This window comes from Alexandromys fortis, unplaced genomic scaffold, assembly GCF_014885135.2.
Source record: "Alexandromys fortis isolate MF-2015 unplaced genomic scaffold, M_Fortis_MF-2015_v1.1 scaffold_53, whole genome shotgun sequence".
NCBI lineage: Eukaryota > Metazoa > Chordata > Mammalia > Rodentia > Cricetidae > Alexandromys > Alexandromys fortis.
The window spans coordinates 589,300-605,438 of NW_026067939.1; the positions used below are offsets into that span (position 1 = coordinate 589,300).

Here is a 16,139-nt window from a genome sequence, read left to right on the forward strand (position 1 = left end):
ACAAAAAAAAAATGAAGTGTAAAATTATAGTCAAGCAGTCTTTAACCTATAGAAAGCATACATGCACAAATGGAACTGACCTTCCTGCCAGTGTGGCAAACGTGAAACATAGTGTCAGGTCTTTGCCTTCAGTTCTCACCTAGGCAGACTTGGGAAAGAGGAAATTATTGAGAACTGGCTGGAGAGAGCACATATGGGCCAATCTAAGCTTCCTCTTGGATGAATTGCTTAAGCACAAAAGTGACCTTTGTTCTTCATAACATGGCGTTATAAACATAAAACATAATATGTATTCTACGGGTAGGCTCACTCATTACATTGTAATTTTTTTTTCAGAGTATCTCTTTTGCTGGCTTCAGTGATAAGCTTGTAGTTTTTAACAGGCTCCAGGAACCTGTGCTCTGAAGGCCCCACCACTTCCTCTTGTAGTCCGCTAGAGAAGGGGAGTGCCCTGAAACACAGCTTGGCCACATTTGCTTTCTAAATTGTAAACGCGTGGTTACACTTGAGTTTCCTTTGTTCTGTTCAAGAAGGTGAATATAGTACTAAAACAGCCTCTGGTAACTTCCTAAATCATCTGTACCCTTAGTTACTCAATATGCTTAAAAAATCGAATAAAGTAAGAAGGTGAGTGGTGCTAGGCCATTGCTGTGCTGTAGAACACACGTCTTTTACTAGCTGGGGGTTTCCCGGTGATCATTTACAGCATGCTTCTTAATATGTAGCCAAACCCAGGTTCTTAGTATGAGCCGATTTCCATCCTAATAGGATATGAACATAATAGGGACTGGTTTAAATGCAGTCGTTTTTATGAGTCCCTTTAAAGTCCCAGCATCTCAGTCCTGTTTAACTGCAAAACAGAGTGTTCAGTGTCTGCATTCGCCCAGTTGGGGGAGGGGGCATGCTGGAAGTATGAAAACTATCTTTGAAGTGTGCATTGTTTAAAAAAAAAATACTGAGTTTTGAAGCTAGGGCACACAATAAAGTCAAGCCATTCCGTGTTTTAGATGGCCCTCTGCTGGTCAAAAGATCAAACTCCCAAAGGAAGACTTTTGGAAACTTCAATAAGACTCAAAGAGCAAGCAAATGTATTTTACCTCTTCCCCAGGATCCCCACACTGAAGTTAACAGCCATAAACCAAGCAGGCAGTAACACAAGTGAATCTTCCTCCCTCTGCTCATACTGATGTTGAGGGCATTTTAGTGCTCAGAAGTGACTTCTGGAAACATTTGGTAGAAATGCCCTCCAGTTAGAGTGTTTTGTGTTTTCACTTAGAGCTAATGTCTGTTTACCCAAATGCTCGCTGCCTGACATTCACTAAACTAAATATTTTAACTTTTTAAACAACTCCAGTACCACTTATAAATCTCATAATTTAACTTTGGTTTACTGTGAATCAAGTGACCTGTATACCTGAATCTGATTTAATTTAAATTTTTATTGCTTTTATTTATTTATTCATATATATGTCTACTCACTTGCATGCCACACAGTATATGTGAAGATCAAAGGGCAGTTTTCAGGGATCAGTTCTCTCCTTCTACCCTGTGGGTTCCAGGGATCAAGCTCAAGTTGTCAGGTGGGGTAGCTCTCATTGGCTGTGTCAGACATAAGCAACTGTCCTGCCAGCATCCTTGCTCTGGCTCCATGATGTCCAGTCCACGACAGCTTCTTAATCTTTCTCATTTGAACAACCTTGGCCCTTTGAAAGAATGTTTAGTGTTTTGCAAAATACTTCCCATTCAGTGTGTCTAGTATTTACCAATCGGCAACGATACAAACACCATGTGTGACAGGGCTTTCTGGGGAGGGGAGTAGGGAAGTTACATTAATACAGTGGTGTTCCTGTGTCTCATTCTTTCTTAATATTCATGTGCTCACCTGGTGAAAGTGGTGTCTGCTGGCTTTCTTCACTCTAAAGTCCACATTTTCCCCTTGGTAATGAATAAGTACAGCAACACTGTGCTGGAATAGATAGCTCATACTTCCCGTTCATCGTGAACTCCTTTCCTTTCTCAAGGACATTTCGCCGGAAAGATTCCGTATTTGTATTTGCATACTAAGCACTGCCAAATCATGCTGCTGCATTGCTCCAGTTTACCTTCCCCCCTCCATATACATACACCCTTGGCCCCCAGTTTGGATCGCTGAATTATCGTCTTCAGAAAGGACCGGCTTGCTCACATTGACTGAATCCCATTCACTTCATGACCCTGTTCATAGGTGTGTCGAGAGTACCAGCGAGGCAACTGCAACCGGGGAGAAAATGACTGTCGGTTTGCTCACCCTGCCGACAGCACAATGATTGACACCAACGACAACACCGTCACCGTCTGCATGGATTACATCAAAGGGAGATGCTCTCGGGAAAAGTGCAAATACTTTCACCCTCCCGCACACCTGCAAGCCAAGATCAAGGCTGCCCAGTACCAGGTCAACCAGGCTGCAGCGGCACAGGCTGCAGCCACTGCAGCTGCCATGGTGAGTAGAGAGAGCAGTGCCCTCCTCGTCTGCAGTCAGAACGATATTGAACAATTTGTCTCCTACAAGCTCTTCATCTATTAACCTCTTTGTTATGTTTTGCTGAAGATATGTTTGTTCAGGTATCCCCACACAATACATAAAGAAGCTGCCCTTCACAGAAGTGAGGGTAACTCCTCGGATGGTTCAGATTGTTCCTCCTCTTGGCCTAACCCCTAAGGATCTGTCTTGTTCTTGCTGTAGGGTTTCTGACATTCCTGCTTCGTAAAGAGCCACTTGTCTCCTCTTTGACATAACAACACTGCCATCTCCAGTTTCTGTACATCATCGACCAGCCGTTGTTCTCCTTGGGTGTGTTCTTTTGCACATCAGAGCTCTTCTTTACATTTATCTTGCTTTTAATAACATAATCTGGAACTATTTAGGAGAATCACTTCGACAAAATTGCTTTTAAATTAGCTGCAACATTTTGCATAGCCTGCCATCTAGATAGTGTGAAGGCCTACTGTGGCATAACCATGATTGTTCAAGAGCCAGGTCTTGACTAAGCCATTATACATGAAGGAAAAAGAAACTGCGCTACTCAAGGAGTTAAAAATCAGGTCATTTAGAATAGATACTAAATGGTTTTTCTTAAGATAAACTTCAGTATGACCTAGTAGCAGAGTTTAAGGGGTCCATTTCTTGGCTTAGCTGTTTTAATGTTATCCTTTCTTACATATAAAATATATAGCTTTTTAAAATAGTCATAAAAATCATTGTCACTACACCATAAAATGAGAGAGGTCAAAAAAAAATTTAAAAAAAAATGAGAGAGGTCTTTTCTGTGTTTGTTTATGGATACTTGAGCAAAAATACAGAAGGCAGACTCTCTCCTTTTCTCTTTCTTCTACTCCCTTTTTTTTCTTTAGAGTATTGTTTGTAATTAACTACAAAGAGGAATTATCCTCCAATAACAACTCAATAGTGCCTCTATTGTGCATGCTTAGTCTTGTTATTCGTTGTATATGGCATTCCGATGATTTGTTTTTTTATTTGTTTTTTTCTCACCTACCCAAAATGCACTGCTGCCCCCATGATGCACCTCTGCTTGCTGTTTATGTTAATGCGCTTGAACCCCACTGGCCCATTGCCATCATGTGCTCGCTGCCTGCTAATTAAGACTCAGTCGGCTGTCAAATCACTGAAGCGACCCCTCGAGGCAACCTTTGACCTGGTACTATGACCTTTCACCTTTTAGCTTGGCATGTAGCTTTATTGTAGATACAAGGTTTTTTGTTTCTTAGTTTTTTTGTTTTGTTTTGTTTTTGTTTTTAACCAATTAAAAAAAATATATATATATATATATAATCCTTTTCCTGTTTAAAATGGTAAAGTGCAATGAAAAACTGAGTGTGGTTTCCTGAAAAATGATCAGAAAGACCTAAAATGTGTACATAGATGGCTATGGTACAATGAAAGACTGGAATCCCAGCAGCCCACATTCAGTTTAACTACATTGTAAAGCGTTCTAATGAAATACTCGGAGAACAGTAAAGTGTGGTTTTCACTGTATATTTATTTCTGTACCTGTGTGGTTAGCATGGCTTTAGTGGTAGAATTCTTACATTTTAACCTGTAGAGTGCAGTATTTGAGGAGAGTTTGCATGCTCTGGGACATTTGCATGTGTCAGCGGACTGGGGTGGGCAGAGCTGGCTGGAGGTCCTGTCCCCGCCAGTCGCCGTACGGTGACCTTCTCACAGTGCTCCCACTCCTCGGTCCTCATGGAGCTCGCACTGCACCTCTCCTTCTTCCCCAAATCAACGGCTTCTCACGGAAAGCCTGAAGCATTATGGGACATAAAACACCTTACTCATGATAACATCTGCTCTCCTTACTAGTGGGCTTTCGTTGTGGACGAAATAATGCTTCCTTTAAAGCTTTTATCTTGCTTAATTTCCTTAATTGGTTTTGTCGACTGGATTTTTCCCTGGGTAGTTAAATGCTCTGCTGCTTGCTTGCTCGTGCTCCCTAACAGTTTTAGCCTACAACTGATTTTTCTTTTTTTTTTTTTTTCTTTTTCTCTTTTTACTGGTATTTGTTTTTATACTCATTCACTAAACAGGGAATTCCTCAAGCTGTACTTCCCCCATTGCCAAAGAGGCCTGCTCTTGAAAAAACCAACGGTGCCACCGCAGTCTTTAACACTGGTATTTTCCAATACCAACAGGCCCTAGCCAACATGCAGTTACAGCAGCATACCGCCTTCCTCCCACCAGGTAAGGGCTTGGATTGGCTACGGAATGTATCTCTGATGACCTGCTCAGGGTTCTACTGTTAGAGCAGGTTAATCCCTGCAGCCCAGGTTAGCCGTTAAATCATAGAGAGGGTGTAAGGTAAGGTGTAGCAAGCTGGGGAAACAGTCAGCTTTCATAAATGGCTTTCCTTTGAAACTGAAAACTTGAGCTTCTGAGACAGAGATGTTTATATATTTGTGGGTGTTTATGATATTTGGAATTGAATTGTTCTCTTTTTTTCTCTTTCCTCAACACTGTTGTATGTTTGTCAAGCTGTGTTATGATGCTCTCTTGCTGTAAGACCCCTTTGCCTTCAAGACACCAGAGTTTTATGAAATGACTCAATTTTGACAATTTCACCCATTAGTTTGCAAAATGGACCGAGACAGTTAAAATGTATTCATCCTAGAGCTCTTAAGATGTGCTCTTCGTATTAATTATGCATTGCTAAAATTACTCTTGTGCCAATGCTGAAATTAAAGTCCAACTTCCCTTGGTGTTTGTATTTACTGCTTAGTCATCCCATGGTCTTCCTCTTTAGTGCTTAGTCATGCCTCTCTGGTTTCAGCTCCCTTTCAGCTTGCTCACATCCACATACTCTCATTCATAGAGATTTAAGGGTTAAAAACACGAATAACTCACTAAGTTGGTTAGAAATTTACTATTTCAACATCCTTAATTCTTTTGTTTTGTACATTGCTTCACTTTTTATACACCTCATATTTTAAAATTAATTAACCAAGAGTATCAGTAATCTCTTTTTCCTATACATGGTTTTATTTTGAGAACACTTTGATAAAATAGTTTATTAAAAATTAGTAAATTAATAGCTAGGTATGTACATCATGGCTCTACCACCTTGTGCTATGGTGACAGTATTTAGAGTATCATGTTCCTGTGATAATAAAGAATAGGATCGTTTTCTTTTAGACCTATTAGCAAATTAATACATTCTGCTCATATTAGATATTGCTGAGAAACAAAACTTTTTGTCTGATTCATTTGGAAAACTGGCCATCCACACATGGAATAAATAAGCTAGCTGAACTGTTTTATTAAAATGCTCCAGGGTAAAATGGTAGCTATACTCTTGAGATAGCATTCTTCAAGTGGGAGTTTGTCCAGCCAGATTAGGATAAAAATTAAATGACCTTCATCTATAACATATTCATTGATCTTAGGGAAGTTTTTACACTAAAGCACACAGTATCTCTCAGTTCCTTATATAGCGTTGTTTGGAGACTTCCAGTGATTCATTGTCTTGCTTTTTGATTAAGTTTCTGTGCTTCTAGATTTTTACTGTTTTCAATGAACAGTCGCTCAGTTTTATATAACCAGATCTCTAGGCCAGGCTTGAAGGGATTATTAGAATACTTAAACAAATTAAAATTATATTTCTGTCATTTTTTCTATTGAATTAAAATGTTACCCTTAAAAATCATAGTTTCCCTATTTGAAATTTGAAAATGAAATAAATTACCTTCTTCCATTTGTTATGTAAGAGAACTTGAAATAGTACATCTTATCTGTGTTTTCTTTTTTAATTTCTTACTAATATTCAAACATTTCATCCTCCTCTAAATCACCATGGCCAGCAGTTGAGTGTGGAGTGCAGTGTGACTCTGACAGTTTGACCCTTTACCAGCTTTGTGGTCTGTTTATAAACTAAACAACTGTGCAGGCTCAAGTTAGGGGACAGTAATTGTATCCATGCTTCAGAATCAGTTGCCCACTACTTTTCAAAGATATATTAGTAATTTAAAATATGCTTAAAATAGGTTGAAATTTTAAAGATATACTTGCATTTTATATGAATTTTTATATCAGAGAGATTCTGATATCTTGATATTATATTTACCATTATACCATTATGTGAAGCTATGATGGCAGGCATATAAAAGAATATATATTTGCAACCTGATCTGAAGGGTGTACAGCCAGGTTGAGTTATTCGTTAGCCATATAACCAGAGATAAATGCTACCATCCTGACTTAAAAATAAAAATACTTCCATTATTTTACATATATATCAGCATGTACATGAAAAATGACCCTATGATATCTCTATTTCTGCCAAACCCCTTAGTCAGAAAGGTAGAAAATAAAGATTTTTTACGGGGAAAATAAATCTATACCCCAAAAGCCACACAGGGACCAAAACAAGTAAGAACTGTGGAGTCTGGAAAACTCTGGGAGTCCAGACCCAGCCTAAGGGGACTAGTTACTGTTTAGATTGCCTGGTAGGTGGTACCAAGGCCTCCTGATGGCCCATGTCCATCATGTTGCGTTTGTGAATGGGGCTGGTTGGTTCTCTGCTTCGTAGGGCTGACCAGACAAAGCTGCGTAGACAAATACAGAACAGATTGCTATGGACAGTGGCTTTATTCAAATTTGGGGACATTTGTGTATTTACACACAAAACGAAAAATACTGGCAATTTTACTTGCTGAAATCTTGCTAGAACTAAAGAAAGTTGATCTTACCATAGATTCATATACAGTCACATGTGTACTATCTTGGAGAAAATAGTCTTATTTCCCAAAGTCTAGGTTATACATATAAAATAGAATTACATATAAGTGAAGCAGTCTCCTAATCACGGCATAATAATTAAGAAGATACACTATCATTTTCACAGCTGGGTTTTTTAGAGCCCTGTGGTTTTGTTGCTTCTCAGTAACTGTAGATAGGTGTGAGTCTGTCTCATTCGAATTGCAGCAAAGCACAGTTTGCTAAGTCCATAGAACCATCGACTACATACGTGGTAATTAGTTTGTTGACAAAGGATCAGGGATCTGTGTCGTGCCAGTCAGCTAGCAAGGACAAATACGCACCTATTTAAGAACAGACATGAACTTACATAGCGTCCATCCACCTAATCCACCGTTCACGATTATATCCACCCAATCCACCGTTCACGATTATCTCCACCCATGTGTCTGTCTATCCAGTTATCATTCTCTCTTTAGCTCTCCGACCTCCCTTTCTCTGCGTCCATCTTGCCTTCTATTCAGTCAACACATATTGATTATATGCCGTGCGGTATGCTAGTATTTACACTAGAGATTCCAAACTCCTGACTGCAGGGGGCAATGTAGTATCCAGAAATAGTTAGGGCACATGCTTTCCAGCCTTCCAGCCCCACAGCCCTCCTATTTATTTTCCACGTTTCGTTCCCAACAGCCACCATTGGTTGAGTAATGACTCCTTGCTGTGCTTGCCAAACAATACAGACCTATTTTCTCCTTTTTTCTCAGACTCAAAGTCTGACTTGAATTTTCTATGTTACCAGTGAGTAATATGAGACCTAGTGAAGTCCAGCAATTTATCACCATATTACATGGCTCTCAGAAGAATTTCTCAATAGCTGTGTGTTAGCTATATAGTTACCTTAAAAAGAATTTCAGGAAACAGAACCAGCTTCACCAATCACTGAACTTCATACCCGTTTCAAACCCTCTACCTAGTATATATAAATATTAAATTAAGTTCAGTATTGTTTATTTGTTTCAATTTTAAATACACATTAAAATTTTTTTATTTTACCTTTACTCTTCAAAACTAAGCAGAATAATGACACAGTCCAGGAATAATGTAAGGGGCCATTTATATAACAAAATGAATTTTAACCCTTTGATATGTTAGAAAAAATATTTTCATTGTTTTTGATTTTATTTTTTAGCCTAGAATGTAAATCTAGGGCCATTTTAATTTTTACTGGATCCCGAGAGAACTTTGAGGCCCTCCGCTGGCAGCTTCCTCCCTCTGTCCCCTACCCTCTACAGCCCAGATTCTCAAGTGTTCTGTTCCCATTCAATCTCTGCCTCTCACTGTAAGCATTACCTAATTAGAAGACCTTAGGTAGACATCTTCTCCAGGGGTCCTATGCCACCTAGACAATAAGAATCCTTGACTGAGCTCCTGAGTTCAGTAGACCTGCCTTAAGAGTATGTCAGCTCCAAGGAAAGAATGTGCCATGGGCTAACAATTCATGGCTCCAAAGATTTCTGTGTCCTCCCTCTTGAGTTTTCCATTATGTTTTTGTCTTCCACTGAAGCACCTATCACTTTTTTTTCTCCCTAGCATGTTTCTCTCAAGCAATATTAGTGAACAGCTTTTAAAAGAGCTAAACTCATTAACACAATTTTTTGTTGGCTCATATTGAGCTTATACCTGATATAAAGAAATGGCCAGGAAACTCTCTTAGATGGTGGTGTAGATGTTTGGGCCAGAGGCAGGAAGATGAGACCATTTTTATAGAATAGATGCCACAAAAATCTCTAGTCTGCCACTTTTATTATAATCAATTTAAGTATAAATATTTATAGTTTTATTTATGCTAAAAAGATTTATAAATAATGAAAAATAAGGAAGCTATTACATACTTGAATATCAAGTTTGACAATTTAAATGACTGCAAGTTTTTAATAAATAATATTTTTTAATTTTAGAATACCACAAATTACCTTTGTACTCCTTACTATAAACTTAAATAAGTAAATATAGAAATTCCAATCAGATCTCTGGTTTTAACATTGTCTCTCTTCTTTTTATTTCTTTCTCCTTGATGTCTTTGTGACTATACCTGTATTTCACTTACAAATTGTCATCCCGACCTTTATGTCCACATTTTAACTTAAAAAGTAATGTGATTACAGTGACACATTTCTCAGAACCACACCATTCTGCTGCGCAAATGTCTTTGTAGGGGAAATTGGGAATTGACAAATTCTTAAATTCTGCCTTATGCTGAAAACTGAGGGAAAATTTAAATTGCCTCTTTGTGCATCGCTATGAGTAAATCAACCAATTGGAAGTAAAGATGTTTACTATGGTCATTTCAAAAATGGTTTTTGGTTATGGTAAGAGGGTCCTACAGCACTGTCTTCATACTTGTGAGTTTCTGCACCCCAGCTAGTATCTTCATCGCTGCCTTGTGTTTATTTGCTATGAATCCCTCTTGAAGCTGTGTGCATTGGTTACATTGATAATGAGGATGATAACCCAAAGAAAAATTCAATTATTAAAAAGCTAAATGCTTTAGTGAGGTGTGTGAGGTCAGCTCACTTCCAGTGCGTGCAGGCTCAATTACGCATGAACTACTGTAGGCAAACTGTAGCATAATACTAAATTTAAAACCTGTAACGTGGATAATATTTTAAACTGGTTTTCACGTCCCTTAAGTAGCCTACATACTCCTTCATTTACCTTTGTCCATTTTCTTTCCCAATCCTCCTGCCTGTAGGGTAGTATCTTCACAAAATCTTGACCCAGTATTAAGTCTTGCTTGCTCTGTTGTCTTTAAATATATTCTTTGTTATTGGTCTGTTTCGTTGTTCTTGTTGCTCAAATGTCTTAAATAATGCCTCCCTAGAGACTATTAGTTGCTTCCCTAGATCCCTTACTCGCTTTAACCGGGCGTCAGTGGCCCTTGTCTAATTGCGGTCATGGATGTATTGCAGATGTAACAGCAATGCCAGTTGAGTAATCCTCTTTTCAGTTATGTTTCTCAATGGCAGTTTGTTGTGTAAAACCATTTCTGACAAGACTCAGTTGGCAGATATTTTTCTAACAAATGTTCATCCCAGATGCTACTCGTAGTTAAACAGGATGTGCCAAGATTCAGAGATTTAGATAGAAATGTAAAACCATTTTAGATTTTAAACCTTAAGGAGTCGAAAATAGTCTTGTAGAAAGAACAGTAGTTCTCCATATGCGACTGTGGCCTGTACTTGATAAAAATAGATAGAGCTTCAATATTTGTATGTCAGGAGGCAACAGGAACTATGAACGTGGCATTATATTCAGTTCTTACAGTCACACCTCTGTGGATATCAGGGCTTAAGGCCCTGCAGGTGATGTGGGCATCCTCATTATCTTGCACTCAGGTTTTTCACTGAAGTCTAATTAGCAAATTCTTGCCTGTGAGATTTTGTAAACTTTGGCGAATCTAAGAAGCCTTAAAGGTCTAAGCGAGCAGTGGAAGTCCCTCTCTTTTGCCAGATTCCTACAGGGAAACTGGTTTGAGATTCCAAAAAATTATGCTCCCCCACAATGCTTTTTTCTTCCTTTGAATTCTACACTAAAGAAGTGAAGAGTTTTCCCTTTTTGCATACTGTTTTTTTTATTGCTTGCTATCCCTCTGAATAAAGTTTCTGTCTGGGTGGTCACATCCTCGTTGTGTCTGTATGGTTGCTGCTACAGTGAACAGAGAAGCAAAGCCCCAGAGTTTAAATTAGTTTCCGCTTCATGAGATTGTCCAGTCAGTTTCGTGCATTGGGGTATTTAGCATTTTAATAATGAACACTATTTCTAATTACTCAGGGTGTTTAGTCTTAAAAAAAATGCATGTGTCAGATTTGGAAGTAGCAAAGCAATGATAAGAGCTGGCAGCTGGATTAAAGCAAAACATTACAGAATTTCTTCTAAATGAATTAAATAGGTTTAAATTTTCTTGAAAGTGCTCTATTTAGAAGCAGCAGTTCAGAGAAAGCAAGTATACCAGCACACAGTGAAATTGGCTCTTACTCCTCACGCGGGGCTAGTTCTAACTGACCACTGTGCTACTGTATGGTTTGATTGTGCTCACAGTTACATGCCACTGTTCCCGTAATAACAAGTTTTCTTCTTTGTTCAAATGAATTTCCTAATTACACGTGTGATGGGATGTTTTAATTCTTTTCCCTTTTCAAATCCACCTTCCTGTTGCAATGCATGATGGGCAGGCTCAATATTGTGCATGACACCCGCTACAAGTGTTGGTAGGTGCCAGCTTTGTTTCTTGATTATCTTAAACCTACATTGCATCTCACAGCCCCTCAAAATCCACTGCTAAGTTTAACGTGTATCTATTGGGCAAGTCCATTTCCTTTTTTACTAACACCTGTCAATTAAATGCCGATTTCTATTTAATTGACATGCACCCCCCCACATAAATGTTTTCTTTCCACACAAGTTTCCTTAATCACTTAATTATTAGTGGATTTTGATTGGACTATGAGTTCTGGTATATAAAAACAAGTCTCATAAAAGTAATGACTGTATATTTTTATAGTAGTGAATAATAAAAAAGAACTTTTATTCAAATGGATAACTGTACATACAAAGTAAATACCTGTATTTTATTTATATTTTAATGTCTTTGAACACTATATAAAATTCTTGTTTTTTAACTTAGCAAATTAAGCCTGTTTGTATCAATTTTCTTGATTTAATGGTAACAAGCTTTTTTTCCCCCCCTCTTTTTTTTTTCTCTTTCATCCCTCCCTCCCCTTCTCTCCTTGGAATGTTGTCCTGCTTTGCGCTGTGATTGCATGTCACTCGCTGGTGATGATGTTCTGTCACATGGCTTCTTGCTATGATAAATACCATTGCCCAATGATCTCCTCCATGTTGCCATGGTTTCCATATTGCTACACTCTTCTGTATGTTTGCTTATATGATTTTCCCTCCGAAAGTTCCCATGGTGCACGGTGCTACGCCAGCCACTGTGTCCGCAGCAACAACATCTGCCACAAGTGTTCCCTTCGCTGCAACAGCCACAGCCAACCAGGTTTGCTAATTTACAGCTTTGTTTCTTAAAAACCAACTCTTAATAGGGCCAAGTCCAGCAGCCTTAACGCACATGGATCTCCCATTGTGCTCAGTGGGAGTCGCGTGTGTGTGAGAGCTGTAGAGGGTGCCGTCATAAGCATGGGGTTCAAAGATACCTCTTGTTGGCCTACACATTCTCTCTATGACAAGCAGCCGATTGCTTTTATGCCATTTATAAGTGCTCCAAAGTGTCGCAGCTCTGTTTCTGAAGCTACTAAACTGATATTTACACAAGCAATTCTCATTTTTCTCAACCAATTGTCTAAGTATTTTGGCCACCCAATGTGGGAGCAATTATGAGGTTAATATTAAAGCATCTGGTATATACTTTCTCAGCTCGTTCCTAAATTCTTAATAAAAAAAGGGAAAATAATTTAATGTATTCCTATGCCACAAATGACCACTCTTGTAAATAGAGTTTTGATATATAATTTTTATAGCTTAATTTTGATAAGCAGATTGCTTATTAAAATGAATTGCTTTTATGCAGCGTCTCTCAGCCTTGATTCTAGCTGCTTTAAGTGGAAAAGGAAATTAAGTACTCTCTCGCTTCCACAGTTAACCTGCATAAATATGGGACATTTAGGGAGGAAGAAAAAAAATAACGAATGATAAATAAATTATGAAAGCACAGTTTAGTAGGGATGGCGGTGCATGAAAGCCACTAAACCGGGTTATGCCTGTTTCACTGGCAGAAGTTAGATGGAGCCTGGTGAGACTGAAAAGAGCCTTGTCAGATGGGATCTAGCATAGTGTCCTTGGAACAGGCAGACAAACTAAGAACCAAAAGTTACTGCTATGAGGAGCATCTGCTTTCTTTTTGTTTTGTTTTTTTTTTTCTTTTGTTTTTTCAATATATCATCTTCTGTTGATGAGCTTTGAGCTATTAATATAGTCATTAAAACCTTTCAAGATCATAATGCCAAAAGGATTTAATTTTAAGTTTCAGACAAGCCTTAAATAATTCTCGGCTAAGAATCATTAGTTTTTCAGACTTATCAAAAATACCCTTGGATTTATACTAACACAGAAGACTCATTTACAAGAATGCTAGATTGTGCATATGTGGCATGATGGTTTGACCGAAATCTCAGTAGATGCAGTGCAGTCCATTTATGGTGCACATCAATGATGCTGGAATCTCCTGTGTATTCCATATATGACTATAGAATTGCTGGTGTAAGCACAACTATAGCAAAGCAAATTCAAAATGCCCTTGGCCACTTGGGTTGTAGGGGACACTTTACTTTTTGCATTGTGCTGTGACCATTTCATGCATAATTCCCTGGGTCTTCATACTATTACTATTCTACAACCAAAGGAAAGGGAATGGATATATATATACACACATATATTATATCTACATATACATACATATGTATATGCCTACAGTACATTAGCAATGCTGGGAATAGCTGATGCCACAAAATGCAGCCTGCATGCATGCAGAAGTTTATAGCTGGCCCTTCATCTGCATCGAGTGGTGTTGAAGGTCCTTGGTATGTTTCAACAGCCCCATCCTTGATGCTTCTACACTGTTGGGTGCAACATCCTGCCCTGCAGCAGCAGGAACAATGGTATGAGAAGCTTCATTATGCTTGGAGCACATTTTCGTGCCATTTGCCAATGCTGTAAAATTGTGTAAAAATGTCAGCTAAGAAATTAAAACTAAAAGGAACATAGTAATAGATACTCCAAACTGTGAATTATAGGTTTTAGAAGATTGACATAGTCTAGGATATTTAAAATGAAAACAACAAAAGCCTTCATGTATGTGAGACCATTGTTACCCCAACTAACTTTCTGAAGTGGATTTAGTGTCATTGTATAGAGTAAGTTGAAATAGTCACCAGTTAGTTGCTTTGCTCAGGTTCACACAACCAGGAAACAAATAAGTGTTAGAACCAATGTTTTCAGGCCTCGGCTACACTCAACCTGTGGAGTTGCCTTGCCCACATTATCAACCTTTAATTTGGGGTTGAAGAAGAATCAAGTCACGTGTTTGATTTCGCATGGAAAAAAGTAACCTCTGTATTGTATTTTCTCTGAAGTTCTCCGAGTCCCTGCCTATTTAAAATGCAACGGCTTGTGTAGCTGAGGTTCCGAAGTCAGCTCATGAACAAACCTGTTCTCTTTCCCACTTATTTTTTGAACCACGTTTTTATAATTCACACCTGGTATATTTAATTTGGGTCAAAAGTTAAACACTTTGATCTGAATGAAAATGTTAGAAATTTGGTTGCACAAACTCAGGCAAGACATTTTTTTTCTTTAATTCTTGATTTCAGTATCATTGCTAAGTATTTGAAACCACAAGGGTGTGTGTGTGCGTGTGTGTGTAGGCCAACAAAAAGGGCTTCTTTTAATAACTGCTCTGCATGAATTTTTGGTAGCTGTACTTCTCTTACTTTCTAAGTACTGGTAACATCCGTAGAGTAGTACTTAATGCGAAGATTACAAGCAGTGAGGTGCTTCTCTGGCATTTGCGTTTATATTAACTTTATGTCATGTTGACCCAATGAGGGCTGTCACCTCACAGCTGAATCTCACTGTTTTGTATAAATTTAATATTAAGATGTTTTCATCTCTCGGTGGTTGGCTTGCTTGCATGGATCATTCATTAAACAATTTTTTATTTGCTAGATACCCATAATATCTGCCGAACATCTGACTAGCCACAAGTATGTTACCCAGATGTAGAGTTGTCGTCACAAAACAGTAAGTTTATTACGCAGAATAATCATTCAGTATTTGTGGTTGGGATATGTTAATACTTAAAATGCAAAGAATAGATATTTGGGGGTATTTTAATTGATATCACAAATAAGTACAAGCATGAATAAAATACGGCAAAGGTACTTAGAAGACAAAATCATGAGTTAGCATTTGATGAAATTTTCTGCAAGGCCTACAGACCAGCTATTTTTGTCTGTATGCAGCATTCAGCTTCTGCTGCAATTCCCCCACTGTAGTGCGAAAACACTTAGAGAATGCAGAAATAAGTAGATGTGGACTGTACCTCAAGAAAACTCTTCAAATTAGACAGTGAACTAGATTTGGCTCGTAGGCAGTCATTTGGTGACTGCGTAGAAGTCATTAATTTTATTTTAACTATTATTTCACTCATTCCTATATGATAATACATACCCACCTGTATCATGTAACACTGAGTACAGGATCAGTAGGGAACAATGGATCTAAGTCAAATAACTTTATATACATATATGTATATAGACAAATATATACATACATACATGTACAGATATTTGTTAAATAGTATTGCAAGACAGCTAGCTTAGTGATACAGGATTCTGAAGATGTTATTGTTCCTCACAAGGGTTTGGCATCTTGTGTTTGCTTTCTGTGACATTGTTTTCAATACCTGCAAAATTTGCTATTTTTTCTCCCTAAAGTACATGTTTCTTCAACATATACAACTTAAATTAGATCATGTCCACAGAAGCATGACAGGTACTTATATTTGTAAATTTGCAAAGAGCCATTTAAAACTCAGTCTGGTCAGTAGAAGGTTCTTTTGTTGCTTTCCTGCATTTATTTGGTCGCTGACATATTGGCAAGTAAGGTTTTATACTGCTTTTCTGTAAGTTACCCCATCAATGATGTAAATGATTTCAGAACTGTGTGCTAGCACAAGAGAACTTTGAACGAGTGTCCTGTGAGGCAGAGGTCCAGGGCTCCTCTTCTCAATGGTCAGAGAAGGCTTTTGGACAGTGAAGGTCTTTTGTGGAAGGGAGAGTAAGGACATGGCAGAAGGGACAGAATCAGG

General features: G+C 38.2%; 1 protein-coding gene across 24 annotated transcripts in view; it reads left to right on the plus strand.

The window, feature by feature from the left end:
• Mbnl1 (muscleblind like splicing regulator 1) overlaps positions 1-16,139 on the plus strand; it is a 172,599-nt gene that overhangs the window by 152,550 nt on the left and 3,910 nt on the right. For 11 of the 24 annotated variants that reach the window (XM_050147550.1, XM_050147535.1, XM_050147533.1 and 8 more), the window contains 6 exons: positions 2,225-2,482; positions 3,645-3,698; positions 4,588-4,741; positions 11,485-11,520; positions 12,217-12,311; positions 14,996-15,070. In XM_050147550.1, the coding sequence (XP_050003507.1) occupies positions 2,225-2,482; positions 3,645-3,698; positions 4,588-4,741; positions 11,485-11,520; positions 12,217-12,311; positions 14,996-15,052 (654 nt within the window). In that variant the 3' untranslated portion in view covers positions 15,053-15,070. The other 13 variants (XR_007592757.1, XM_050147540.1, XM_050147537.1 and 10 more) reach the window with 13 other exon arrangements.